This window comes from Calypte anna, chromosome 21, assembly GCF_003957555.1.
Source record: "Calypte anna isolate BGI_N300 chromosome 21, bCalAnn1_v1.p, whole genome shotgun sequence".
Lineage (NCBI taxonomy): Eukaryota > Metazoa > Chordata > Aves > Apodiformes > Trochilidae > Calypte > Calypte anna.
The window spans coordinates 336,764-363,175 of record NC_044266.1 but is presented as its reverse complement, the minus strand read 5'-3'; the positions used below and the strand labels follow the sequence as shown (position 1 = coordinate 363,175).

The window sequence follows — 26,412 nt, the reverse complement described above, 5'->3', positions numbered from 1 at the left end:
ACTCTGACATCATCAAAATAGGACTTTTATAAGCATCATATAAATTTCAAAGAGTTTATGAATGAAGCAGGCTGGGCAGCACATATGAAATAGTCTCGTTCTGACAGTGCTTTGTTTGGGGCACTGAAATGGGGAGATAAAGGGAGAAATTTTCATAAGATTCTGCTCTAGTTCTTCCTCAAATCAGGCTCAATTATTGAGAGATGGTACCAATAAAAAAAGAATGACAAAAGAAGGGACTAACCCAAACAGTTACATCCACTCTTGTTTCAAGGAAAGAAAACTTTTTTCCCTTGCAGCCAAGAAACAAGGGAGCTAGCAGCTGTAATCCATGATATCCTACCTTGGACAAAGAGGTTTATCTGCTAGGAATTTCCAGATATTAAAATACATTTTTCCTTCAGTAAGAATGAGTGACAGGTGTGAGACTGGTTGGGAATATAATTGCTCTGCCTAGTCCTGTGGAGCTTTAGAAACAAATACTCTACTCTTGATTTGCTATGGGTTTAAGAAGCCATTTGGAAGCCAGCAGGCTTAGCCTAGTACAGGCTGAGGTAGTAGATTTGTTGGAAGAGGGATGCAGTGGAGAGGAGTTCAGCTGACAAAGAATGAAGGTCTTATAGGCCTTTATGTTGGTAGTAAATCTGCAAGGGTTAGTTGCCTTTGCTTCTTGAAGATGTTGCCTGTTAGAAGCTGTGAAGCTGCTGTTCACTTGGTAATGTGTGTGCTTTTCCCCAGTGAGGAAGCATTTTGACTGACTCTGCTGGCTTTGCTGTGAGTTTGGCCAGGGAGGGGATGCTTTTTGGTTAGCTGTCTAATTTGAGCACAATGTGCTCAAGGGTCTGAAGTTATCCAATGACTGTGTTGGGAAACTGTGTATCAGATTGTCTTCTTGTCAGGTCCTGGTATCACTCATCATTTGTCTGGCCCGGTGTGTGTTTGGATAAATCAAGTCCTGATGTTTCTAGGCCCTGGGGTTAGTGTACGAGAGGTGGGGAGAATCTGCCTTTCATCCTCCTCTCACAATTTTGCAATGTGACTGAAAATTGTTGAAGAGAATGTTTCAGATCTCAAACAAAGATTAAGTTGGATGGCATGAAGCTGTGGGTTCTGTGGCCCAGCCTAGAATTCTGCTGAGGGAATTGGGTAATCTCCCTGTACTTTGAAAGAATTTCAGCTCTTTATTTAGTATCAAATATGGATTGAGGTTTTCATATTTCTTCCTTACTTTCCTGGTGATTTTTTTTTATTTAGTGTGCTTCACAGTATTATAGCCTATAGCAGCTCAAGTTCCTCCTGCTTGCTTTGTATCCTTCCTTCAGTTGAAATCAACAAGCTTAAAGAAAACCCCTAGAAAAACCCATGAGACAACAACCCAGAACAACAATTCAAAATGCACCCACCCCTAAATAATAGCTGTAGTAATTTCAGAAGTTCACCTGTCTTTTTTATGGGCATGAAACCCTGAAACAGTGGTTACCAATACTAGGTAAGGTAGTCTGATGTTACCCATAATTAGAATGGTGTATAAAATCAACTTAAAATAGAGTTTAATAGATGAGTATTTATTACTTCATCAAATGTAGATAGTAGGGTTGGTTGATTTTGCTGTATTTTGTAAGGGCTAGCTAGTGTTTTAGGAAGTAAATCTAGTAAATCTGAAGGTATAATCAAATATGTGGAAGCAATTATAAATCTTTTCACTGAGAAGGGTGCATTTTAGTTGCAATCTTTAGTTGTATCAGACACAGGCTAAGTTTGGTTTATTTACATCCCCATTTGCTAGTCACATTATTTAGTAAGGGATGGTTGTTCTTCTGAAGAGTTTGTGTTCAGTGATGATTAATTTAGGAATTAATTCAGGGAAATTCTACTGCCTGTAGAGTGATGCAGTAAGTCAGAATACTTAATTACAATGGTCCCTTTTGGCCCTAAAGTAGCTCTTTCTTATCATCTTTCATACTTATACCTCTTTATGAGGAGAAACACAAGGTGCACAGAAATGGAGGACATTGTCTGAGATAGTGCAGGACCTGGGAACCGAACTCTGGCTCTGTGCATCAGCCCAAGACTAATCCTTCTTTCAAGCAGTGTTTTACTCCCAAGGGCTTTCAACACAGTGTCTTTCATCGGCTTTGAATTCACTAGAAAAAATAAAAAGAGGGGACATTTTTCTGGAAGTGTTTGCCTAATATCTTGTGTCTTCCAGAGCACTGATAAACACAAGTGCAAGGATACAGTCTCCTCTGCCCCAAAGACGTGCTCTGGCTTTAGTACCACACTTTTAATGACAAACATTCACCTAGTTTACCATATGCATTCTTTTATCTTAGCTGTTCTCTGTGCATGTTAGGAGATTTATTTCTGCTCATAATGTATTTCATGTGTGTTAGTTGTAAATATTGTGCTCATAAATCAGCCCGGAGCATCCAGCCCCAAGGATGGAGACAGCTTACAATAGGTCTGTCTGCTTCAGATTGTGAGACTGACTGTACTATGTTTTTCCATTGCTTGGCTCCATTAGTGGCACGCTGCCAGTCTCCTGTCTCATATTAACAGGAGTATTATATATGACTGAATTTAAAGTGTTTTTCCTTCAGGACTAGAAGAATGTAATGGAGCATGCATCTGGCAGCATGACATTATTCCTATGGTGTGCAGTGTGCCCTCCACACAGAGAATCACCATCATGGGTTTCTTCTGCAGTCCTCTAGGCATGAGGAGTTCTACTGTGCTCACTGAGGTAGGTCTTTGACCAGGATGCAGACACATTATGTCAGGGATTTCATAAAAACATTTAAAAAAAATAAAAAGGTTCCCTAGAACAGTCTGTGACCCAGAGCTCATAATGTGATTTCAGAAGAGCCGGAAAGGAGAATGGTGTCATCACCTGAGAGGAAACAAAAATCAGAAAGAAAAGAGGAGGGGAAATTTTGGTGCTTATTTTTAGACTCTGTGGGTATTATTTTCAGCTTTGTCTGTATTAATTTCTGCAGAACACGGTGTTAATGTGCGATTAGGCTATCTACGAACAGAGCTTCACATTTCTATCTACTGCTAAAGTAATCCACTCACTAGCAGTCCCTCAAGACTCAGTATACCCACTTGTACCAGGATAAGAAAACACTCAGACAGGAATACAGGCAGCCTAGATATGTCTGAGACAGCTACAAGCTATCTGGCTGAGAAATAAAGCGTACACACATATTTACATTTAAAGAGTTCAAAGTAATTTGTCTGTGACACTGTGTGAAGCCTCCAAGGAGCCAAAGATACTCTGTTGCTGGTGTTAATGTGAGTTTTTGTAAAGCTAATGCTGAATACATTTATGTGGAGCTGTTCTCATCCTTGTGACTGCATACCTTCAGCATCTTCTCTTTTAGCACAAGACTACACACATACGTTTCATTGAAGAACATTCTGCTTGTTAATCACCACTTTATTATCTCAGTATGCTTGAAATAAGTATTTTGTCACATTCAAGAAGAAAGAACTTTATTGGTTTGTATTCTGGCACTGTGCTTCATGTTGTCAAGTGCTGTCAGTTGGCTTCTTTCTGTAACTTATTTACAGAGCGAGAGAACTTGAGGTTGAAACATTCTGGTAACAATTTTCACCAGATACATATTGGATGTGTTATAGAAGTATCTTTAATGTTACAAAGAACAAGAGACTTAATGGGTAATAGCCTGATCTTGCGTGCTGGAGAAGTCCACTTTAGAGCCTTTGGTTGCTGTATAGGACAGGGAACACAAAGCTAAAATTCCCCTGTTTTGTACAGTGAATATAGTAAGAGGAAGGAAAGAAGATAGCATCTTATCAAAGATCTTCTGGTTTCCTTTAAAAACAGCTAAGAAGCCACTTTACCATTTCCCTCCCTCAGGATTAAGTGAAGGACCTTTGAGAGGACAGTGGATGTTGGGCCTACTGAAATGCTCTTCAGCTGTCGTAGAACGTGTCTGTGGTCTAAGGAGCAATAAAAGCTAACATTGCATTAAAGCCAGATGTTTCTGGTTAGCCTGCAAAGCTGTGTTTTACACTGGTGTGGAGGCAGAAAAGTACAATGAATGGAGTCTCATCTTTGCTTTGAGAAGCCTGCTTTTGTCACTAGCCTTGAAGCTGGCCTTCTGACCAGCTCCACGTCAGTCTGTTCATCTTTGCGTCACTCCTGTGCTTAGCAAGCTCATCAGAGGAAGCAGTGCTTACTGGCAGTGTTGTACTTTGCACAATGAAGACCAGGTCTTGTTTGATACTATTAGATATCAAGGTCATTAAATTTAATAATTTACAGAAATGTACAGTCAGAATGTTCTAAATAAGGATCAGGTGCAACAGACATAGTAAAGCTAGTTTGTTAGCTTAAGTTATAAATGGAACATCATAAAAGGCAGCAGAGGAGCCCTGATCTTTGCCTTACTGTAGACAGGAAGAGCAAAATTCTCAAGTGATAAACTAGTAATTCTGAACCCAGTCTGTGGAACCACAAAGCATGTTAATTCCCAAGCTCCAATAACCTGTGAAAAGTTTTGAGGCTTGACTGTGGCAAAATAGCACAGAGGTTTGGGGAAGAACTGAGCTCCTCTGCAGAAGACTGCATGTAGCTTTTGAAAAAGACTTCTCTAAGCCTGCTCACTCTGCTTGGGTTCTTGGATAGTGTGCTGGTGTAAATGGGTATGGTTAGGCTCTTCATTGAATGCCTTAAATAATAGTATTTAATTTTCAGTATATATTTTTAGCCTGTCACAGAATGCATCCCATTGCAGCATTTTTTAAGAAAAAAGAACACAAAACCAAAGAAAGCTTTTTCAGGGCAGGTGTACACAAAATATATAAATGAGGTTTTTGTCTTGGAAAGTGCAGCAGCTTATAGCTAATTTGGACTTTTTTATTGGAAAAGAAAGCTGTGAGACCATAACAAAATGCTATGCAGAATTATTCAGGTTTCCAGTGGGGTTGGGTTTATTTATTGGGTTTTATTGTGGAGCAGATTTTCAGAAAATTGTGAGGGCCAGGAATGTACAACTAAGTCTTGTTTTGAATCACCCGACTGAGAACAGAATCTAGAAAAAAGAAATTACTTGGATTACAAAATGTCAGGAGCATATTGATATAATTATCCTTAAAAGGAGATACTGTAGGAAATAGGATGGATTAAGTTATTACAAACATTCATGGAGAGAAAACAGTATTAAAGCATTAGAAAAGTCATACAGTCAGTGAACTAAAAGTGTAAAAACAACGCTTTGGAAATGAATATTTTCCCAAGAAAACTTTCCAGTAAGAACCTGGGAAACTGCACTTTTTCTTGTGGATGAAAAAAAGTCACATTCCGGCTTTAAAGAGACAGTGCATCTGGAGAACTTACCCATTCAGAATGCATTCTCTCTCCTTAAAAGCTATGAAACAAAGAAGTTTAAGGACTTAATCTAGGGCTTTTTGCCCCCCCAGTGTATGCCTGTTATTATTTTTGTGTGTTTTTCCATGTGGATGGTAAAAGTAGATGGGACAGTTTCACAACTGCTTCCATTACATTTCTTTTTCTGACTCCTGTGTACTTGTGGAGTTGCTGCTAGTGGAAAAATAATAAGAAAATCACTCTAGGGAACAGAGCGCACAGCATATTTTGTTGACGTTTTAACATGTATGTCAGTAACCCTTTTCCTACCCCAGCTTTTGTAAGCTTGTGTTTGCTGAGGGCTGATGTACTGTGCTAATGGACTGCCTTGCTAATGAAATGAGAAGTTTTTGTGGCTGTTTCAAATCCAGTATGTGCTAGTAGCAACTTAATAGTTGTTTTCTGTGGGGTTATTTTTTAAGTGACCCATAAATAAACAAGTTACATGGTCTCAGATGTCTTCCAGCCTAAATGACAAATGCAATTGGTCCTAATTGGTTTCCTTGGTAGTTCTCAGAGAGCCCCTCGACTAGTCTTAATATCCTTTATTCCTTTGACTTTAGCTGGTGGTTCTTGGAAGTTTCTCAAAGCATTGTTGATTGAAACACACTGCTGAAATAGTGTAAAAGTGAAGTCCCACCCTCTTGCTGACAGAACTAGACCTTTTGTGTAGACAAAGGACTTCATTCTCCAGGGCTGTCATGTCTGATATCCTTCAGTGCTACTAAATGCACAGAAAAAAAGAGAAAGAGAATGGAGAAGCAGACCCTGGCTGATTCAGCTCTCTTTCTGTGTGGAAGCACAGACTTGAGCTTATAACCTGTGCCATGAAGCACAAATACATTATATATATGCATATATTTATATATATATATATTTTTTTTTTTTTTTTTTTTTTAACTGTACTGCTAGATACACAGATGAGAGTGTGGAAGGATTCAGAAATGATGGGACGTTTGTATGGATAGCAAGAACACCCAAATGTGTGACAGTAAAGATCTTTAAAAAAAATATAGCAACATCAGGGGGAAACAAGAGAATGCTTTTAAATCTTGAGAGTGAAGGAGGGACTTACTTTTTTGGACTGGTGCCTCTTGAAGTGTTTCTAACTTTTCTGTGAAGCAGCTTGTCATGGGCAATGTCAGGAAAAGGACAGTGGACATGATATGTGATACATTCCAGTAATTCCTGTGCTGAGAATATCACCAACAACATTTGATGTCAAGACACAAAAGTTTGGTCCCAAAATTATTGTAGATCAAAAAAAAAAAAAAAAAGCTTTTGAGAGAGGGAAAGAAATGGAATATAGGAAAGAAATGGAATGTAAGACTTCATTTAAGACTTATAAAATGCTTGTTTCTGTGGGATTTCTTACTGTGTTATTTTACCCGGATTTATTTATTTTATTCCAGTGGTGGTCACCCTCCTCCCTGCCATTTTTCTTTTTCTTTTCTCCCTCTTTTTTTTTTTTTTTCTTTTTTTTTTCCTGTCTGACTGTACAAATTACTCAGTTTTCCTGTGTAGAAATTCAAACAGAGAGAAAATAATCCAATCTCTGGATTTCTAAATTCACGTAGCTTTAAAATCAGAAATACTTTTGAGGCAAGAACAATAACTTCTCTGGTAGTGGGTGGCATAAAGAGACTGGTTTTTCCATTCAAGGTATTTTTCTTTAAAATGTATTTGATTTAGATTGATTTAACTTGGTGTGGGAATTGAAAGCCTGACTGTGAAACTTCCTGTTCTGAGTTGCAGCTTAAGCGAGCTGCTGGATGAAAGTGTCTCACCACTCGTGTATCCTCTTTCTTGCATAATAATCCTTGATTCTGATGAGTTTCCATCACATGCGTGGGCTTGATCAGGCACAGGAACTCTCTGCTTCTATCCAGACCTGCTCTGTTTCCTCAGAGAATCGCTTCATTTCTTTCTTTTGCCTCAGTTTGTCATTACAATGTCACCTTTGTAAGTGCTCTGGAACCCTGATGGAGGGCTTGGTGATGTCCTTGGAGGTTCTACATTATATTCTACCAGGTGCTTCTTTACTGAGCTGCTGAATAACCTCAGCACTTGGAAGTGGAAATATTCTACTTTGCCTTTCATTCTTCAAACTCACTTCATTGTTTTTTCAGTAAATTGCTACTTTCCCTGTTTTCAGTACTTCTTTACAGATTTTGTGGAATGCTGTAGATGCCTGTGGCAGCTCAGACCTAGTCCTCCACTTTTAGCTAAACCATGTCAAGCAGGTTGGCACCAGAGGTGCTTGGGTTAAAGCAGATGAGAAAGGGTTCTGTCTTTCCAGGCTGTGTAGTGATGGGCTTTAAGTTACAGCAACATCTACAGATGTTTCCCCCTCTGAATTCTTGTGTCAACAGGAAACGGCCAATATGCATAGTGGATTCCAAATGTAAAATCCACTTTGAGAAAAGTGGATTTTGTTGAGAAAAGTATATTGAAATTTTTTTCCCAATGTGCTTGAGTGTATGCTGCTTTCAAGGTTCTTTTGCTTTGTGAAGAAAGATTTCAGAGTCTTAGTGATTCTATTGACCTTCTGGATTTCTCTCTGTACTTGAGTTTTCTAGTGAGTGATTCCTGGGAGCAGTAACAGAGTCCATCATGGAGAATATCTGAGGCAAGTCATTATGCATTTCAGATAGCATGACTTGTTAAACCAAATCAAATGTCTGTAAAGCATCATCTTCAAAATCCAAATGTTTGTGAAGACAATTAGCATGTGTTTACTGAGCACAAAGTTTAACTTTACCAGATGAAGCACGTGACACTTGACTTGCTGTAGAGCATCAACCTCACAACCTCCACTTCTCAGCCACTGACAACACAAATACTAATCATAACTTTTTGTGAACTATCTTTCATTGGCTTATTTGTGTTCTGTTTAGCAATCCCTTGGAGTTACCTGACCTCTGACCAGTCAGTACAGTTGCTCCTTAGTTCCCCTTCCATTAAGCTGTGAAATATTTTCAGGACCTGCATTTCATGATTGGCTCAGTTACTGATTTGTCTCTTGCACTGTTTATCCCTTTGGGATCATGTCAGTTTTTTCAGATACAACCCCCCTTGCTCGTAAACCACAGCTAATTTGGGTTTATTCCCTTCCCTGCCCCCTCCTGGAATGCTGATAGTGACTCTAACTGGCTGCTAACTTCTGCTCTGCAGTTGTCACTGAGTCTTTCTAACCTACATATTGTAAATGAAAATTAGGATATGCTTGGCACTGTCTTCAGTTGGAGGTGCAGCCTGCACTTTAGGAGGTGATGGTCATTACCAGATGTCAGCTTTGGAGAGATTCAGCAGATGGGAATGCTCTGGTTTAGATTATCTGCCCATGTATTTGTTTAGACAGATTCACAGGCACTTCAGATGCCTTTGGAAGCAATTCCAGTGTACTGCAGTACACAGCACTGGGAAGGATGGGAAACATGGAGGCATAGGGAAATGTTTGTAATGCACATGAAGTGCTTTCAAATAGGATTTTGAAATGGCACAAACAGTGCGTATTCCTATTTTTTTAAACTGTGTAGTAGCAAAATCTATATATATATAAAAAAATCTGTACAGCTGTTCAGGTGGCTGAGACCAATGCAAACAAAGCCAGCTCATTGCCCACCTTGAAACAGATTACATATGGATAAATTGTGAGTGAAGCCTGAACATACACAACTCCAGTGTGGGTACTGACCTCTTTTAAGTATGAACAAAAAGTGAAAGGCAGTATAAATCTGTATCATATATCTCTGGTCTGCATGCTGACTTGAAGCTAGATGTGTTCCCCATGGAGCCTTTGTAGGCCAGCACAGAATAATTTGCCTTGATCCAAACAGGCTGTTAATTTTCTGTGTGTAAGAAGACTAAACTTGGCACTTCTGTATCTTACTAAGCTTTTCTTTTTAGGCTTAAACACAGGAAAGACTTCAAACCTAATTTCTCAGCTTATCGTGCAAATATTCTGAATCTTGCATGATCATAAATTTTTGTATAAAGCTTTCCAACTGTTTTCTGTTGATAAAAGACTTAACTGGGCACCACAATATAAGTCTGGAGGGCTGAGAAATTGCTGACTTAGTCTTGTAATCTTCCTGCAATGCATTCCCATAGGGAAGTTATGGGTAGGTGTAACTCTGTACAAGTTAATGTTCTAATCCTTGAATCCTATTCAATGGCTCAGCCATTGCATTTGATGAAAAATTTGGGCACCTGACACAGTGCAGGATTCAGGTTTTTTAAATAGGCTTTCAAGTCCTGGCAGATTGTCAGTGAAGAGCTCAAACTGATTAACTCACTGCCAGAGTGAACCAGAGTATGTTGTGTTTTGGGAGCAAACCTGACTGGAAACTTCAGTGACACCTTTTAAGGCTCTGAACTTTCTGGACCCAGATTAGGAAAAAGTGTCAGGATCAAACATGATTTATAGCATCAAGAACTCCATTTAGTGTTGCCATCTGAGAATGGCAATGGAGTTTGTGATAGCTTACAGCTTGTATTCTTTGCTTCTGAGTAAACATGCTACCCATACTCCTGATGAGATAAAGCCTTGTCTTGATGTTCCAGGTAACTTTAATTATATAGACAAAGAGATAAAATTAAGACAAATTGATTGAAAATGCAGAATTTGTTAGGCAAATGGAAAAAATATATACAGATGGTTAGAAGCACCTAAAATCCCATGTGGTGGCAACGACTGTGAAGTCAGCTAGCAATTTTTGTATGAATAAGAAATCTAATAAGGAAGGGAAACCAGTTAAAATTTGCCCTGGAGCAATTGTAACTTCTACACCTCTTTTTTTGGTTCATAAACACCTCTGTCTCCTGCAAAAGTACTTGTGAGTATACTTTTTAATATGGCTTGCTAAGCTTTTTGCTTGACTTCATTGTTCCTGCAAATCAGCAAATGAATTCCACTTGCAGTTCAGTTTTTTTTTTCCCTAAGTAGAGGAATGTTTATGCCAAATTGCTGTTCCTACCTTTAAACTCACACCACAGAACTTCTCTTATTTTGCAGACATGTACATCTGTACATGTGTGGAATTCATGTGGAAGGATCTCATAGGAACAGACTATGATGCATATTTTGGTAGTGCTAATCCGTGAAGTAACTTAAGACATACATTGAAAAGCACCTTTATTTGCCATTTAATTGTTAAATACAGTCAGTGAAGCTGTTAGATGTTTGGCACATTCCCTTTGTCTCATTTTCTCTAAACAAATCCTTCTACTCCTGAAGCTGATTATACCAAAATACCAGATAAGACTCTCACAGAGTATTTATACTAAAATCATTCCACTGTAAGAAATTGTCTTTGAAATCAGATCTTTCCCTACAGTAGGGAAGAAGAGAAGGTGTTCTTCTTAATTGATGCAGTTGATGTGCTTTTTTTTGTTTGCTTGTTTATGTAGAAGTTTGTGACTTCTTAGTATTCCCTTCCCTGTAGAGGCCAGTGCTGTTGCAAAGTACAGAAAGAAAATAAGAAGCTTAGAGTAGGAAAAGTCTAAAAATCAGAGAAGACTATGGAGCTGGTGAGAAAATGAGAGGTGACATGAGAACAGGAAGGAAAGGGGAAGGTTATGTCATTAGAGACTGGAATTCAATGTTTTGATGAAACTCCATGGATACAGGAAGGAGCAGGGCGGGTAAAAATAGCTAAATGAAAATGGTATGAGTTCCAAGAATTCAACTCTCTTAAAAGAGAGAAATATATGTGCTTAAAAACAGGCAGAATAAGTTATGTGTTCTTATGAAGCATTAGAAAGAATGAAGGAGAAAGGCACAAAACTGATCAAATCCAATTTCTTTTTTTTTTTTTTTCAACCAAAACTTGAAATTCATTTTTAGTGCATGTTTCATCCACATCCTCAGTGGCTTGGTTCCCAAGAGAGAGAACAAATTTTCAGTAAAGTTGTCTCATGAGAAGACTTTGCAGACCACTCAAATTAGAGGGGGTTTGGGGTGCTGTGCACATGTTAATGTTTATAGACACTGCCTAATGGATAAAAAGCTACTGGTCACTGTATGAGAAAATGGCCAAAATGTATAGAAGAGTTTAAATTCAGTACTTCAAGTTGCCCAAACCCAGCATGCAGTGAGGTTGAAGTCTTTCTTTTTGGTATTGAACTGTGTATGCTCACATCCTCCCCACAGAGATTCACATCTTCTCTGTAAAACAGAAAGCTCTTGCTATGAGAAAAAGAAGGAAAGAAAGAGACAGAGAGAAAAGAAAGAAAGGAAGGAAGAAAGAATCCATTTACCTAGATTTTGGTTTTGTTATTTTCTGAACAGATGGTAACATATGACAATGGAAGTTTTATAAAAATTTCCATCTTTTCACTGAGTGAAGGTCTGAAATTTTTCCCCGGTGAAAATGTGGAGCGTGAGTCATTAAACATGCTCTTCACTGTCTGCATGGGATTTTCACTTACTGTATTCAGAAAAGTCAGAAAGCTGTTCCATTACAGTAACTGCTTTTTTGGTTTTTTTTCTTCCACCTGGGCAAGGGGCCAATTCCATCATCTCAGGCTCAGTGGTATGAACAACGAAGGTACAGTCTGAGGAGGGGATGTATTGCCCAGGCCAGGGGAGAAACATTGCCCCACAGCCCTGGAGCAGGAGTCAATTTCTAAAGCTTAAGCAATGGTCAGAAGGGGTGGCCTGAGTTATGATTTCTCCAGTCCTGTCTGAATTCACTAATTGAAAAGTTGTGGCCTGGTTTTACAAGTGAGAGGTTATACTGCCTGCAGAGGCAGCTACTGCATCTTGTCCCTAAATTATCATTATGGAGATAGAAAGACTAAACTTAATCTTTGTTTGGTTTCCATTTGAAATCTGGCCCTTATTGCTGTGGGACAAATAAGGCCTGAACATGCCGAGTGTGATTTTCTGCAGGTCTACTAATTTGACCTTGGAGAGCTAGAGGAGTTCAAGCTCTCCCGTTCCTCATAGTGAAGTTATAGAACTTCGATGTGGGAGGAATAGAAAGGGATTTTAACACTGAGGCTTCATGGCATTTGTAAAAATCATTTGGTTTTCTCCAGTGTCCTGACTGCAGTCTCTGATGCCTAGTCCTCCATGTACAGCATCTTCCTGAGGAGTGCAGTGCTCTTCGTTTTTTTCAGCCTGATGTTTGTTGTATTGGTCTTTGTAATACACCTAGATCAAAATTACATTGGAGAAAACAAATCAGAGTCTGGAATTTGCAGTCTGGAATGTCCTTGCTGTCATCTCAAGGTGGTATCTACGGCTCTTTTGGAGTGGAGATGTGAAAGGGCCTGAGATGTACAGCCCTGTAGTTACTTACTTTAATGAGTGTGTTAGAAATGCAGAAAGATGGATGGGTGGGTGGTAGGTGGACGGATATATCATATTCCAAGGTCTCTCTCATTCAGGAAAATATTAGTTAGCTGTTCTCAGTCTGTGTGATACTTAATGACATCAAGAAGAGAGGTGAATGGCATCTTGTTGGATGGCAAGGATAATATAGAACACAATTTCCCCTGAAGAAATAGCTCACATAGCTTATATAATGAATGAGCTCATTTTGCTTGTGTTTGCCAGAAACAATAAAAGTTAGAAAATGTCCCCATAATTAAAATAAAGTGTTAACCAGATTTATGGTGAGAAATGTGAAATGTCAGGCAATTGAGTGCAGCTCCACACTCACAAACAAGCTTCACATTCGTTAGAACAGGTTGCATTCATTACTAAGAACAGTGTGGGTCCAGTGCTAGCCCCAGAAGGCAATGAATGGTTTCTCCTGCACAGGGAAAGAAAGCAGAGGGGGGAGGGAAAGGTGCCAGCTGGCATGTTAGCTGCTGGATCTTGGGTCCTAGTGGTAGTGCTGCACTATGCACAGCACCAACATCATCATTGCTTCAAGATGGGCATTGGATTATGTGATGGATGCTGGGAAGAAGGGGGAGAGGGTACCATTCTCAGGCCTGCCGCTGGCAGGAAAGGATCTAGTAGAAAAAGGGGAATGTAAGCAAAGCCAGCCTTTCCTGCAATCCTTCTTCTCACAGTCACTGCTTGGTTGGCTTTCAATACAAATGCTATACCTAAGAGTGGTGTAGAGGCTGTGAAGATGAGTTCATTGCTTGCTTAAAATAATCTTAAACTGTAATTATTCTGGAGCCCATTTTTTTGTCAGATGGCTACATCAGACAAGTGCAGTGGGTCTGATCTGTGTAAGTGTGGTGCACAGGGAGTACTGAAAGTGTAGGGCTGCTGGAAACAAAAGAGAAGCTCACTAGAGGTCTGTGGTGTAAGATCCTTTGAGCAGTACCCGTGCAAATCCTGCAGAAACATGGAGAGGGTGGGCTGCTGAAATGTCCTTCAGCTGTGACATGGGGGTTGTGAGACTGAGAACCTGCTGCCTCTTGTTGCTAGCTTTTCCACTCCTTTTCTGCCATAGCTGATTAAAGTTTGAAGAACTTGAAAGGAAAATGCTTTACATAAAAACTAGCCTGACAGTTTAAGTGGTCTAGAAATGAAAATGTTAAGTGTCTTCCTGAAAAAAGAGAAGGGGGCAGTGTTAAGTCATAGACACTTCAGTGAATACCAATCTTGAGGAGGAATTTCATTACCTGATTCTACCAAACTGAAGATGTTTGAAGTCTTTGATTCAAATAACAGCCTGTCTTGCCCATAGGAGCATGAAAGAGGCCTTATAGACAAAAAACCAAACAAACCCCAACCCCCCCAGACCTTTCTTTTAGAGCCTCTTCTCACACACACACAAAAAATAATAATTTGGGAATAGCTGAAAAAACAATCAGAGGAGTTTTGTTGTAAAAACAAGTTATTAGGTTAAAGCAGTTGATTTTAACTTAGTAAAAGATTTGGGTTCTGTTCAAGATCTGCAGAGGGGTCTTAAGCCAGTTGTATTTCTTCCCTGTTTCTCAGTTCCACATCTGTAAAATGACTGTGAATTTGTTTCTGTGTCATTACGTGCTTGTAAGAAAAATCTCATTATGCTAATGAGGCATGCATATGTTTTAATCACAGGTTCATTCAGAAAGCCCATAAATAAAATAAATATGAGATCAACCCATAAGAATGTGTGAGAGGAGTAGAAATTCCAGATTTTTAGGACAGCATGTTCTGAATTACTGAAATAATGATGCAAGCACTTATCTCCATAGAGTGCCTAGTGCTCTGTGTGTTATTTATAGGAGACACGGGCCTTTAAAATAAATTGCAGGTTCATATGTCAGACCAGCAGAGGATCACTTTACAACAAGGGTTAGATATGATAGATTTCAAACAGACCATGGGGCTCATTCCCCACCATGATTTTGGATCCTAAACTGTTGTAAAGGATGTACCAAGGAACATGAGAAAAGAGACAAGAATCAGAAGCCTTAGTGATAACCCAGGTAGCAGATAGCAAGGTCTTACAAAGTCTTTCTAGCAAAGGTGCACTTCAGCATATCAATATTCTTTGCAAAATATGGATACCATGATGATGAGAAATTATCTCAGAGATGGAAAAGATTAGAGAAAAGGTATGTGAATTTCCTGGAGCCTGAGAGGCTATTGAGGAAGGGAATGTTTGGCCTTAAAGTTGCACATGGGTTTCAGGTGGAATGGAAATGAGGCAGTGTTAATCTTACCCTCATGCAAGTTGATACATGCTGTGCTAGTTGAAGAGCCCAGCTCTGTTGCCCTTTTACTCACCACAGCAGCTGCAGCAGATCAAATCAGTATTCCCACAGCTTCTCTGCATGATAGAGTGTGTGTGGGAGGGCAAGGGAGGGGAGTTAACCCACTTTGTTTTGGTGAAGCTCAAAGCTCAGGTTTTGCTAATCAGTAATTCCTGTAGTGCAAGGTTGGCACACTTGTTTCCTTTGATAGGGATTGCTTTGGGATACACGAGGTGGCTGGGAGCCAGGGGAGATACTCTGCTTAAGTCTTAGGTTTAACTTAAATGGGTTGAGTTTTCTTCCCTGGAAGGGTGATGGCAACTGTTTGGTGGCAGCCTGTGTAAGAACCATGCTAGGAGGAAATGCTGAGGGGGGATAGCAACAGTTCAGTTGCTCATTCTACAGGGACAAGGCTTTGGCTTGGTATTCTTATCCCCTTCTCTGTTGGATGTGTGTTCTGCTCCTTGGTTGCTTATTGCTGGGTATGCTGAGCAATGAAGGAAAGATTCTGTGTTAATATAAATGACAAAAAGTCTGTGCAGCCCAGAGTCACCTAACAGGACTATTCTGTAAGCTTCTCCGGGCATCCTAAGCATTCCAGCTTGTATTCCCTACTCTGACTTCTCCAGTAGATTAATTTTTTTTATTGGAGGTAGCAAGCATGTCTTTTTGTTCTTTTTTCTTTTCTTTTTTTTTTTTTTTTTTTTTAAATGAGGTATTTGGCAACGTCCACTGGGGCATGTAGGTACAGAGTGTGTGGGTGGGAGGGGCAGCCCTGAGCAACATACCAGGCAACTTGGGATGAAAAAATTCTAAAAGATGGAGAGCTCTTTCATGTGCTTTTAACAGCTCCTCACCTCCTGTCGTTCTTAGGATACCTGATGATTTCTTGCAGTTTAAATGTGAATTTAAGGTGTAAGAGCAAGTCGTATTTTAAGCAGGTCATATGTTCATTCCATATATAAATCATGGATGTACGTCCTACAGTCAAGCTCTGTGACAATTCAAGCCAGTTCTTAAGTTCACCTTGAGTCAAATAGCTTTTGTTCTAGACAGCCTGCAGAACTGTGTTAGCAGGAGAGCTGCTATCCTGGCCAGCTCTAGGGACTTGTGGAGAAAAGAGCATCGGTTGCTGTAACCTGAGCTTAAAGGCAAGCTTATCCCAGATGATTATCCTCTGAGGATCAGGAACAGAGAGGAATATGAGATGTGTATTGATCAAGAGGTTCTCTGCTTTGAAAAGAAGTAAAAGATACAGAAGGAGATAGGCTATGGAGCAGAGCTGGACAGGAGCCAGGGATTGTGAATGGTGTTAAGAAAATCATGATGAATCCATGGCATCCTCTTCTATAGTGGTGGCAGAAACTGCTATGAAGGTGGTGAAATCAGACCAGTTAGCTGAACCAAACCTGCAGATCTAGCTGCCATGGCAGTGAGATTCACAGAGAATGCCCTGGGAATGCCAGAAGAACCCAGAGTCAGTTCCAGCTCTGCTTCCCATCTGCTTTTTTGCGGGTGGAATTCCCTGCTGGAATGAACTCCCACTTACCCTGCTATCCAAGGTTATCTGAAGAAATTTTCACCAACTGCCAACTCGTGTAACTCAGCAATTTCAGAAAGTTTTACATCTGCCCATATATCACCTCCCCACTTACATTCTCATGATTACCAATTTTGTTTTTACTACTCCCAGAATAAATCTTGCCACTACTTGGAGCACAGTAAAACCCTAAAATGAACTTATAAATGAGCTATTAGAATGTGTATCAAACCTGAAACCAGTCTGTATGAAGCATAGTACAGGGGGTAGATTTTCAAGGCTGTGAAGCATCCCAAAGCTCACCCTGAAAATGGTAGATAGGATTTGATAGGTGGTAAATACCATAGAAGTCCCAGCCACCTCACTGAGCTCTTTGGCCTGAAAGGTGGTGTGTAAATAGTTGATTTTTCCTATAATTAAAAAAAGAGAACATTCTTGTTGAGATGAGTTCATTGCTGACCTTCTTGGACAGTGAAAATTTGTGTTTGATTCATCTTAAATATGACTGATTCATGAAACTTGTTTTCCTAGTGACTCCTACATGTTTTAAAATGCTCTTTTTTTCCCAGTACATATCTAAGAAAAATATCTAAAAAATGTGATCTCTAATAAGAAACATTTCAAACTTTGTTTCAGACAAAGAGATAAGAACTTAGTACACAGTTGTGGAATTTACATTATTTTCTGCACGTGGAATCTGTGTGTTGATGAAAAATTGAAATATTTGATTGAAAAAACCACCTGATTTGTCAGCTATGTCTCTTTCAACAGAGCCTGCAACCTTATTTTGCAGAATCTGGATAGTCTGGTATTCCCCAGTTTCACTGTAAAGGTGAAAATGATCATGTTTAGCAGGTGGTCTCTGAAGGAAAGGAGGGAAGGATAAATCCTGCTTGTGCAGAAATTGTTTTACTTCAGAACTGGAATATCACAATTAGAAGGGAAAATGTGGGATACAAACACAGAGAAATTAGATGTTTGCTGCTATAAAAGAGACCCACTGTCTAACGTGAGCTACAGTAGGAATTTTGATGTGTCACATTGGCACCCACACTATTATTTTTCACTTCCTTCTTCACAATCTTCACAACAGGCTCTTCCCAAACATTTTGTCAAATAGCTGCAATGTGCAGCACCATCCTTGATAATCCCCAGTTCTTCCTGACTAAGCAGGCGTCCAGAACCAGAGGGACACTGGGATGGATTAGTTTAGAATAGAGTTTTCACATGCCCAGAAACACATCTGCACAAACATGATACCCTCCACTTGGGGAACATGGAGAAGGTGGGACACAGAACTTGGGAGAGGCACCGAGTTCTGCAAATGAAGGGGAGAGGGAGGGAAACGAATTGCCTGTTAAATATGGAAAATGGAGTCTGCTTTTTGTTCTGGGCCTTTGGAATCTGTGGGTGGATTTGGAATTGGCAGGCAGGGAGCAAACACCCACCCACCATAGGGCTGTGTGGTTCAGAAGTTTACAAGAGTGTTTGTGTTCCAGGAGCTGTTGGCCTTGAAGCCAATGGAGAGGGGGAGGAGAAGAGGGAGAGAGTGAGAAAAACACTGTGGTGTTAGGGCCCTTCCTCTGAGGTATTTTTCCCCTCTCTTTTCTCCAGCTAGAGGGCTTTGGAACTGGAGCACGACAAAGAGTTACTGGGGAAGAGATTAATATGATTTTAGGATGCACAGCATTCACTTCAGAACTGGTGCCACCTTAATCCCAAATGACAGCTCTCCCCTCTCCCCCTTCTCAAGCCCTACTGCTGTTTCATTCTGAAAAGTCTGTGGGGTAGAAAGAAATGGAAGTTTTACTGCATTGTTACTGCAGAAACTGAAAATTAGTTTCTGTCCCGTCATGAATTTAGGTTAAGAAGCTGCCACTCTAATTGGTCACCATCTGGATTTCACAGATACAGAAACTGAGGCACAGAGAGACTAAACAACTTGCCTGAGGCAACAGGAACTCTGTGGGAGATCTGGGAATAGACCCCAGATGTCCTGAGTTTTCTGTTTTAACCACAAGACCATCCTTCCTGTCTTTTTGGTAGTCCCCTCTGCTGCAGGAATTCAGTTTATGAATTCCACCCATAAACAATCTGTTGTATGATCCAGTGATTTACTTGCATTAAAGAACCATTTGGAGGGGAAAATGGCACCTCTGAAAATGAACTGCAGTTGCTCTTCTCCTTTCTTTCTAAGACATAAAGGAGAGAGAGTGCAAAAAACCAACCCCAAACCAACAGCTTCCAGAGCTAAACAGCTTCCCAGTTGCTCGTCAGACTTCATACAAGCATTCATTTCATTCTTTGAAGGAATCAGGAGCTCCATACATGAAGTTTGAGCATATCTGGCCATTTATATTGTAATGAGTTTTTAAAACTGACCAAAACTGGACTAAATCCACCCAGGGAGTTATTCTGCTGCTCTTTGCCCCTTTGATGTCAGTTGGATCCACGGCCACGTCCCGGATAGACCTGGCTGCAGTCACAGCTTTTTGGAGGCAAGGCTGAATGGTGGGCAGGACTTTTTTTCTTTTTTCTAACAGTAATGATGGAACGTCACAGATGTCCTTCACATTATCAAGTGTCTGTACATTAGTGAAAATTATTCTTTTAAACCTTTCAGATACATGTGTTACTCAGTGAGGAATATTCCTAGCCCTGCTTTCTCTGGTAACCTCTTCAGCATCAGGACTGAACATGGCCTGTATGGCCTAGGTTTTTAGGTCTCAGATCTCCTCAGATCTCAATAGTCTGGTAATATCTAAAAATTCCAGGTGTGGATCAGTAAATCCATGTGTTGCGCATTGTCTTAACCAGAAGCATACAGGTCACTTCTTGCCACGGGTGGCTTTCTAGAGTAAAGCTGTTTGGTGGAGATGCTCCAAGCATTTTTCCTCAGCACAGGCTGATACAAATGATGGCTGGGACCAACAATTTTTGGTTCTTGCCTTTTTTGCCCTCCCTTTTAATACTTTCCGGCCCAATGTCCAAGTTGGACATGTGCGAGTGGGCTCCTCTCTGGAGAAATGATGATTTAGTTGCAAGATCAGAGCTCTTTTGGAACTCTGTGAGGCCTCACCCTTTGGTCTGCATGGATTCTGGAATACAGAAATGCAGAGGAGGTGAGCGGGTCGTGCTCCCAGCGCCAAGTCCCCATCCCTTGGTTTCCTGTTCAGTATCGGTCTCTGTCCCACTTCTCTCCCGATCAGCTTGGCTTTTCTGCTTTTATACCGTAAGGGCAAACTCCGGCAGAGCAGACACCCCGTGCTCACTTTCTGTAGCCAAGGGAGAAGCCACATTTTTGGCTATGATCCCGGCCCAGCCTCGGTTCTGTCCCTTCCCCGAATCCGTCCCGGCTCCGTCCCAGCCGCCGGTGCCGCTCCTCGCCCGCCAGGGGGCGCTCCTCTCCGCCTCTGCGCTGCCGCCCGCGGGCATCCCCGGCGCCTCCTGTTGCGATAGAGGCACCGACTTGCCCGCGATTGCGACAAGTGTGGGTGGTTGGGCTTTGCGTTTGTTTTTTTTTTCCTTTTCTTGCTTGACTCCTTCAGTGAGGGCTCACCTACCTCCCGCACGCCTGTGTTGCAGCCGTGCCCGACGCCTCTTCCTCGTCTGAAGCGCGCACAGGCGTCGCGTGTGAGCCGGGGGGTGTGACATGTGTGTCGCGAGAGGGGCGCTGGGTAAATCCGGTGTGCGGATGCCGCGCCGCGCATCGGAGGATGTGTGATCGGGCCGCGCTGTTTTCCGCCAGAAATTGTCTTTGTACGCCTGCGATTTGGGCTCAGAGAGAGGGGCGTGTGCTCGAAGTTAAACTTAGGCGTTGCGAGCAGGTTTGGCTACGGGCAGAGGGTTTTTTGCGGGGCGCCCGCAGTTGCCTCGGGTGCGGAGGCAGAGAAGCGGTGCCGCTCGCTGCCTTTTTCCGCGCTGCCGAGAGAGAAAGCGGCCGGAGGAAAAAGCCCTCGCCCTACCGCCCCTCCTCGGCGGCGCGGCGGTCTGTGAACCCAGCAGTTTACCCGCCCGTGCAGGAGCGGAGGGGGGAGGCGGCCGCGGTTCCTGGAAGAGCCCGGCCTGGGGAGTTGGTCACATTCTTGGCCGGGATTCAATGACTGAGGCAGACACCAACAAACAGAGGGGGGGAGGAGGAGGAGGAGGAGTGAGGGAGGCTGAGCCAGCCTGCATTAGCTCAGCTCTCAGGCACTCTTAGTCTCTGCTGGAAAGAGGAGCTGGGAGGATGTGCGCTCTGGTACTGCGGCTCCCCACGGCACGCCGAGAAGACCGAGAGAAATAAGGGAAGCAAAGCCAACCGAGAGACGAGGAGTCCTCCCAGATCAAGCTTAGGGGCCGCCCGGGGGAAGGGAGCCCGTCTATTGCCCGTCCGAAGCCCCCGCGCCGTGCTGGAAGTGCCAGAGATTTGGGCCTTTTCCTTTTCTTCTGCGTGGTTCCCTTCCACAGACCAAGCTTTCTGCCTCCTCCTGCTTTTTACTTCCCTCCCCCGCGCCTCCTTTTCGGTGGATATGGACAGAAGGGTGATCGCTGCAGAGAAGCCGCAGCCGCCAGCACATATTTGAGCCGCTGGTGCTGGGAGCGTGGCACAGACTTTTTGTGTTTCTGTGGGTGGCGTGTGCGTGAGTGTGCGAGTGAGTGTGTACGGTGGAGGTGTGGGAGGCGGGATTGGTTTGCCTGCGGGGTTGGCTGAGGGGGTAAGTGTTCGGATGAAGACCTCTTTTTGCCGTGACTCTCTGCTCCATCGGGGCAGCTTGGAGACTTGGAGGGTTTGAAATTGTAACGAAGAAAGAGAAAAGAAAGAAGAGAGAGAGAGACACGCATACAAAAGGATTTATTTCCTATTCGTTAGTGGATTGTTGAACCTGAGTGGGAAGGCGAAAGAAACAAGGGTGGGTTGTTCTATTTTGCTCCTAGTTTTTTCTTTTAAAAAAAATCCATTAAGTGGATTTATACCAGAGTGGAAGATAACTGGGGATTTTTTTGTTGTTGTTTGTTTTGGGAATAGAAACTAAAAAATGGAGACTGTAAGTAGAAGCAGCTTCCAGCCTCATCCAGGACTGCAGAAGACCTTGGAACAGTTTCATCTGAGCTCTATGAGCTCCCTGGGTGGCCCTGCTGCTTTCTCAGCACGATGGGCACAGGAGATGTACAAGAAAGACAATGGCAAAGACCCAACAGAACCTGTACTGCATCTTCCCCCTATCCAGCCTCCTCCGGTAATGCCTGGTCCCTTCTTCATGCCCTCGGACAGATCCACAGAGAGGTGCGAGACCATCCTGGAAGGAGAAACCATCTCCTGCTTCGTGGTGGGTGGAGAAAAGCGGCTTTGCTTGCCCCAGATCCTGAACTCGGTGCTCAGGGACTTCTCCCTGCAGCAGATTAATTCGGTGTGTGATGAGCTGCATATTTACTGCTCCAGATGCACTGCTGACCAGCTGGAAATCCTCAAAGTCATGGGCATCCTGCCCTTCTCTGCTCCTTCCTGCGGGCTCATCACTAAAACTGATGCTGAGAGGCTTTGTAACGCCTTGCTTTATGGTGGCACCTACCCTCCCCACTGCAAGAAGGAATTCTCTAGCACAATTGAGCTGGAGCTTACAGAGAAGAGCTTCAAGGTGTATCATGAGTGCTTTGGGAAGTGTAAGGGACTCTTGGTGCCAGAGCTTTACAGCAACCCCAGCGCAGCCTGCATTCAGTGCTTGGACTGCAGACTTATGTACCCACCTCACAAATTTGTGGTCCACTCTCACAAATCTCTGGAAAACAGGACTTGCCACTGGGGCTTTGACTCTGCAAACTGGAGATCCTATATCCTCCTTAGCCAGGATTACACTGGGAAAGAGGAGAAGGCTAGGCTGGGCCAGCTTTTAGATGAAATGAAAGAAAAATTTGACTATAACAACAAATACAAGAGGAAAGCCCCCAGGGTAAGTGATGCCTTCAATTTTAAAGGGGGTGGGGGGAGGTGGGAGAAAAAGAATTTTCTATAATTCCAGTAGCAGCCATTGATACACCTAATTTGTTACCAGCTGCTTTTCCTTTGAGTCATTTAGCAGTCTAACCGTGTTCTTAATTCTTACCACGTGTGTGTGAATGTAGACGGGCAGTGTTTGAGATGGCACCTTTCCTTCCCCGGCTGGGTTATGAACACAGCAGTTGGAGTTTGTTGCAATTGTATATGTGTCTGTTTGTACATAGAACCTGATCTTCGAAATCTTTCACATTACTACCCTAGGCTTCTGCAGGAAGTATGTGATTTCAGGTCTGAAGAGCTTCTGTTAGGGGTCAAGACAAGGAATAAGTCAGAAAAAAACTGTTACTGGTGGCTGCAGATGCAAATCTACAGGTTTTGATTGACTGCATAATGGGGTGGAGGTGGGGGGGCTGTCTAAAGGCTTGTGTTGGAATTAAATGTGGCTGCAAAGGAAAAATGCTGCTAGTGCTGCAGGTTACTGGTGTTCAGATTTAGTGCGTGGAACGTGAATGAAGAAGTCCCTGCTTTTAGAGTATCCCTGTGGAGTCTGAATCTCCCCTCTAGACAGGCGTGTGTGGACTGGGGTCGGTAGACATCCAGTGAATGCCTCTGTCCAGGGCCAGCTGCAGCAGCTTCTTTCGATATGCTGCACAGAGCTGAGGCACTTTTTTGTTTGTTTTTTAGGTATCTTTTGTTTGGGGTTTTTTTTGTTTTGTTTTTTTTCGGTCTGAGCTGCCTCTAGATCCCAGAGCCCCTGGTGTGTGGGTGGGAGGCTGCCTTGGCATCTGGCACCAGTTCTGAGCAATGGGCAATCGTGCCACAGGGCCTTGAGGACTTGCTCCCAGCCCCCGGGATGTCTGGCTCGCTGGCAGCGGTGCCACTGGCTGTGGGAAGAGCAATTCTCCTTCTGCTCCTTCCCCTCCCCTCTGGGAGGTGAAGACAAACTCTCGCCTGCTGAGTTTTACGCTGCAGGTTTGCCTGGTTTGTCAGAGATTTCCCAACTTTTCTCTGGTTTTATGTGCCTGGAGTAGAAGGGCAAATACAGACGCCTCAGAAAGAGCAGCAACGCTTCAAGCAGTACTCACTAAAATTCTGTATTAACTTTCCAAATACCTCTTGAAAGGGGCAGGCACACTCTGACTTAGAGATTTGATTTTTAAAAAAATGCAACAAAAAAGCCTGAAAAAACCCAGGTTTTTTAAAATACCCTGTGCAAACAATGCAGTAATTGCTACAGCTGCCCTGAGAGGCCTCGTTCAGCCATTTGATTGGCCTCCCATGTTTTTTGAGTTAGGAATAGTCTCCCTTGTTCAAGTTCCAGTTTCTCTCCAGGTCTTGTGCTTAGCCCCGGTTTCAGCCCTTCTCCTCACCCCTCCTTTTCCTCCCGCTGGAGTGTCAGGACCGCTGTGACAAAGCTGGGCTGTAATGAGCCACATTATCTCCGTGGTTGGAGGTGGATGTGTTTTTAATGGCTTGTCTATTCTCTGTCAGTCATGTGCTAAGGTGGAACCGTGGGGTAGATGTATATTAATGTCTGCAAGAGGAGAGCAGGGCTCTGAAAGCCGGGGCATTTTTCGCGTTGGGAAATGAATTTCCTAGGGCATACTTTACTTGGAAAGCAAAATTAAGAAATCTCCAGGAAAGGCATCGTGTCCCTAGCTTGGTTGTTTCTAGGGTTTAATGAAAATGAATGTTAGTGGAGCTTTGCTTTGCTTTGCTTTGCTTCCAAGGCTTTTTAGGGCATTCTGTTCAATTGTGTGATTGACCCCAGGTGAGGCTGCAGGTGGAGAACAAGATCAGACCACTGATTTTTGGCTTTGCCTGACTTTTTATTGACTCTTAATTAGGACCTAGTTCAGAACATGGCAAGCACTCTCCCCTCACCCTCCAAATCTGCATGCAGTGCAGCACTCCTTGGCAGAGTGAATTCAAGATACATAAATAGTGGACAATAACAGCTATATAAGGAAATTGTGGCCATCTATTTGTAGAAAAAATTGACAAAGTTCTGTCATCATAAAACATTAAGTCTCCTGGAAAAGTTCATTTGGGAGGTGGCAAGGAGTTTGATAGGACAGATCAGAGTGGTGTGTGCTCAGATGATGGGGCAGTGAAAAAAAAAGGACACGTTATCATGCATCCTGTGCAGAGCTGGACTTAAGTTTCTGAGCTTTCTTCAGGGCTCTCCTATTGATGTGGTGCAGTCCTGAGAAGACCCTGACACTGCTGGCAGAGTTCTGTGTGCTTCCTTTTTCTGAGGTCTTTTTCCATTGGGCTTAGCCAACGGATATCATATGCTAAGGTCATTTGTGTTGTAGCAGTGTGTGCGGATAATTACGGAGAGATTTAATCAGGTTCTGAGATTGGTACGCTGTGGCCAGGGGCAAGTAACATTGGAGTAAAGTTTAGGTGCCTAGTAAGGAAAGAAAAGGATGGTCCCATGTCTGCATGTTTGTGTTAATTACTGTCAGTCTTTGTGGGTTTTGTGTGTCTGTTGGGTTCTCTGTCTGTCTGTCTGTCTGGATGAAAGGATGAAGCATATGTGTCTTTGTGGTGGTCTTCCTTTTTGATGTAGATCTCTGCATGTCTTTGTTCTGTTTTATACAGAGGTATTTGTGTGTGTTGTGTGCCCTAGTTTGCTGTGTCAGATACTTGGTCTTCTGCTTTCAAGAGTGGGCTTTTTGTCAGTTTCCCAATTTATTTATTTATGCATGTGTATGTACACCCTGCTTTGCCTGTTGTTTTCCCTGGGGCTCTGTTAGCATGTTGATAGCAAAGGGTGCATATGACCATTTTGCTGGCTGTTTTAGAAGCAGTGAGTTCTCTGACCTTTTTGTGTGTCATCATGAGGTTTATGTGATGAGGTATGTAGATTTCTGGCAGCACAGCTCTGCCTTTTAAGGATCTGATTTAAATGGAGGAGCTGGGTTGGCACAAGCCCCCACTGCAGAATCAGCACACTGACAAAACTGCCCTCTTTCCCCAGCTAGTGTTTTTTTGTTTTTTGTTTTTCTTTTCCCCTTCATGTGGTTTTAAAGCATTGCTACAAGGCACAGCCTTCCCTGGATACTTCATTCCCAACATACACTTCTGTATGCATCCACTATCCCTTGTGCCTATCTCTCCATCTGTACGGAGAGGTGGATACATGCATGCAGATGCATTGTCAGCCTCGTTGGTTGAACAAGATGTGTGTTGCCTGGTCTTGCCACTTGCAGGAGAAGGATCTGGATGAAGGCAGCAAAGAATTCTGACCAAAAATGTGAGGCAGTTGTGACAGATGGAGCCCCTGCTGGAGCAGGAATCACAGAGGTCTCAGCCACTTTCTTTGCCCTCTTCTAAAATTTATTTTTATATCCTCTGTGTTCATCCTTGGATGATTGAGGGACTTCCTATACACTTCTTCACCTTCCTGACACTTCCCAAAGAGCTTTCATTTCTTGAGCCATATGATAACCTCTGCATTGACCTTTGTATCCTTCTCTGGGTTTTTCCCTTCTCACATGCTCGTCCAGGCTTTTTTTCTGCTTCATTTTCTCTCTGATCTTTCAGAGACTCCATGCACCAACATGGCTTTTGCTTGAGTAGGTGTCCTGTTTTGTTCATCCACCATTACTGTCATGGAGCACAACCATTCCATTCTGGCATATTTCTAGAAATTAATAATGTGAATAACCTTACAGGTTGCAAAACAGGGTCCTAGAAATCCATTGGCAGTGCCAAAGCCTTTTTGCCAAAGCTGGTGCAGCTGAGTGTTCACTCACTGGTATAGATATGGTGTGTCTCTTATCCTAGCTTTTCACTTCTGTGTGACAGGCAGCTCTCTGCTTTCTGAACATCAATATGCTT

General features: G+C 42.5%; 1 protein-coding gene across 1 annotated transcript in view; it reads left to right on the top strand.

Moving 5' to 3' along the window:
* The first annotated feature begins 20,722 nt into the window (after positions 1–20,722).
* SKI (SKI proto-oncogene) overlaps positions 20,723–26,412 on the top strand; it is a 98,735-nt gene continuing 93,045 nt past the window's right edge. Inside the window, exons 1-2 of the mRNA XM_008503598.2 lie at positions 20,723–21,478; positions 21,595–22,516. Of these exons, the coding sequence (XP_008501820.1) occupies positions 21,605–22,516 (912 nt within the window). The 5' untranslated portion in view covers positions 20,723–21,478; positions 21,595–21,604. The remainder of the gene's footprint in view (positions 21,479–21,594; positions 22,517–26,412) is intronic.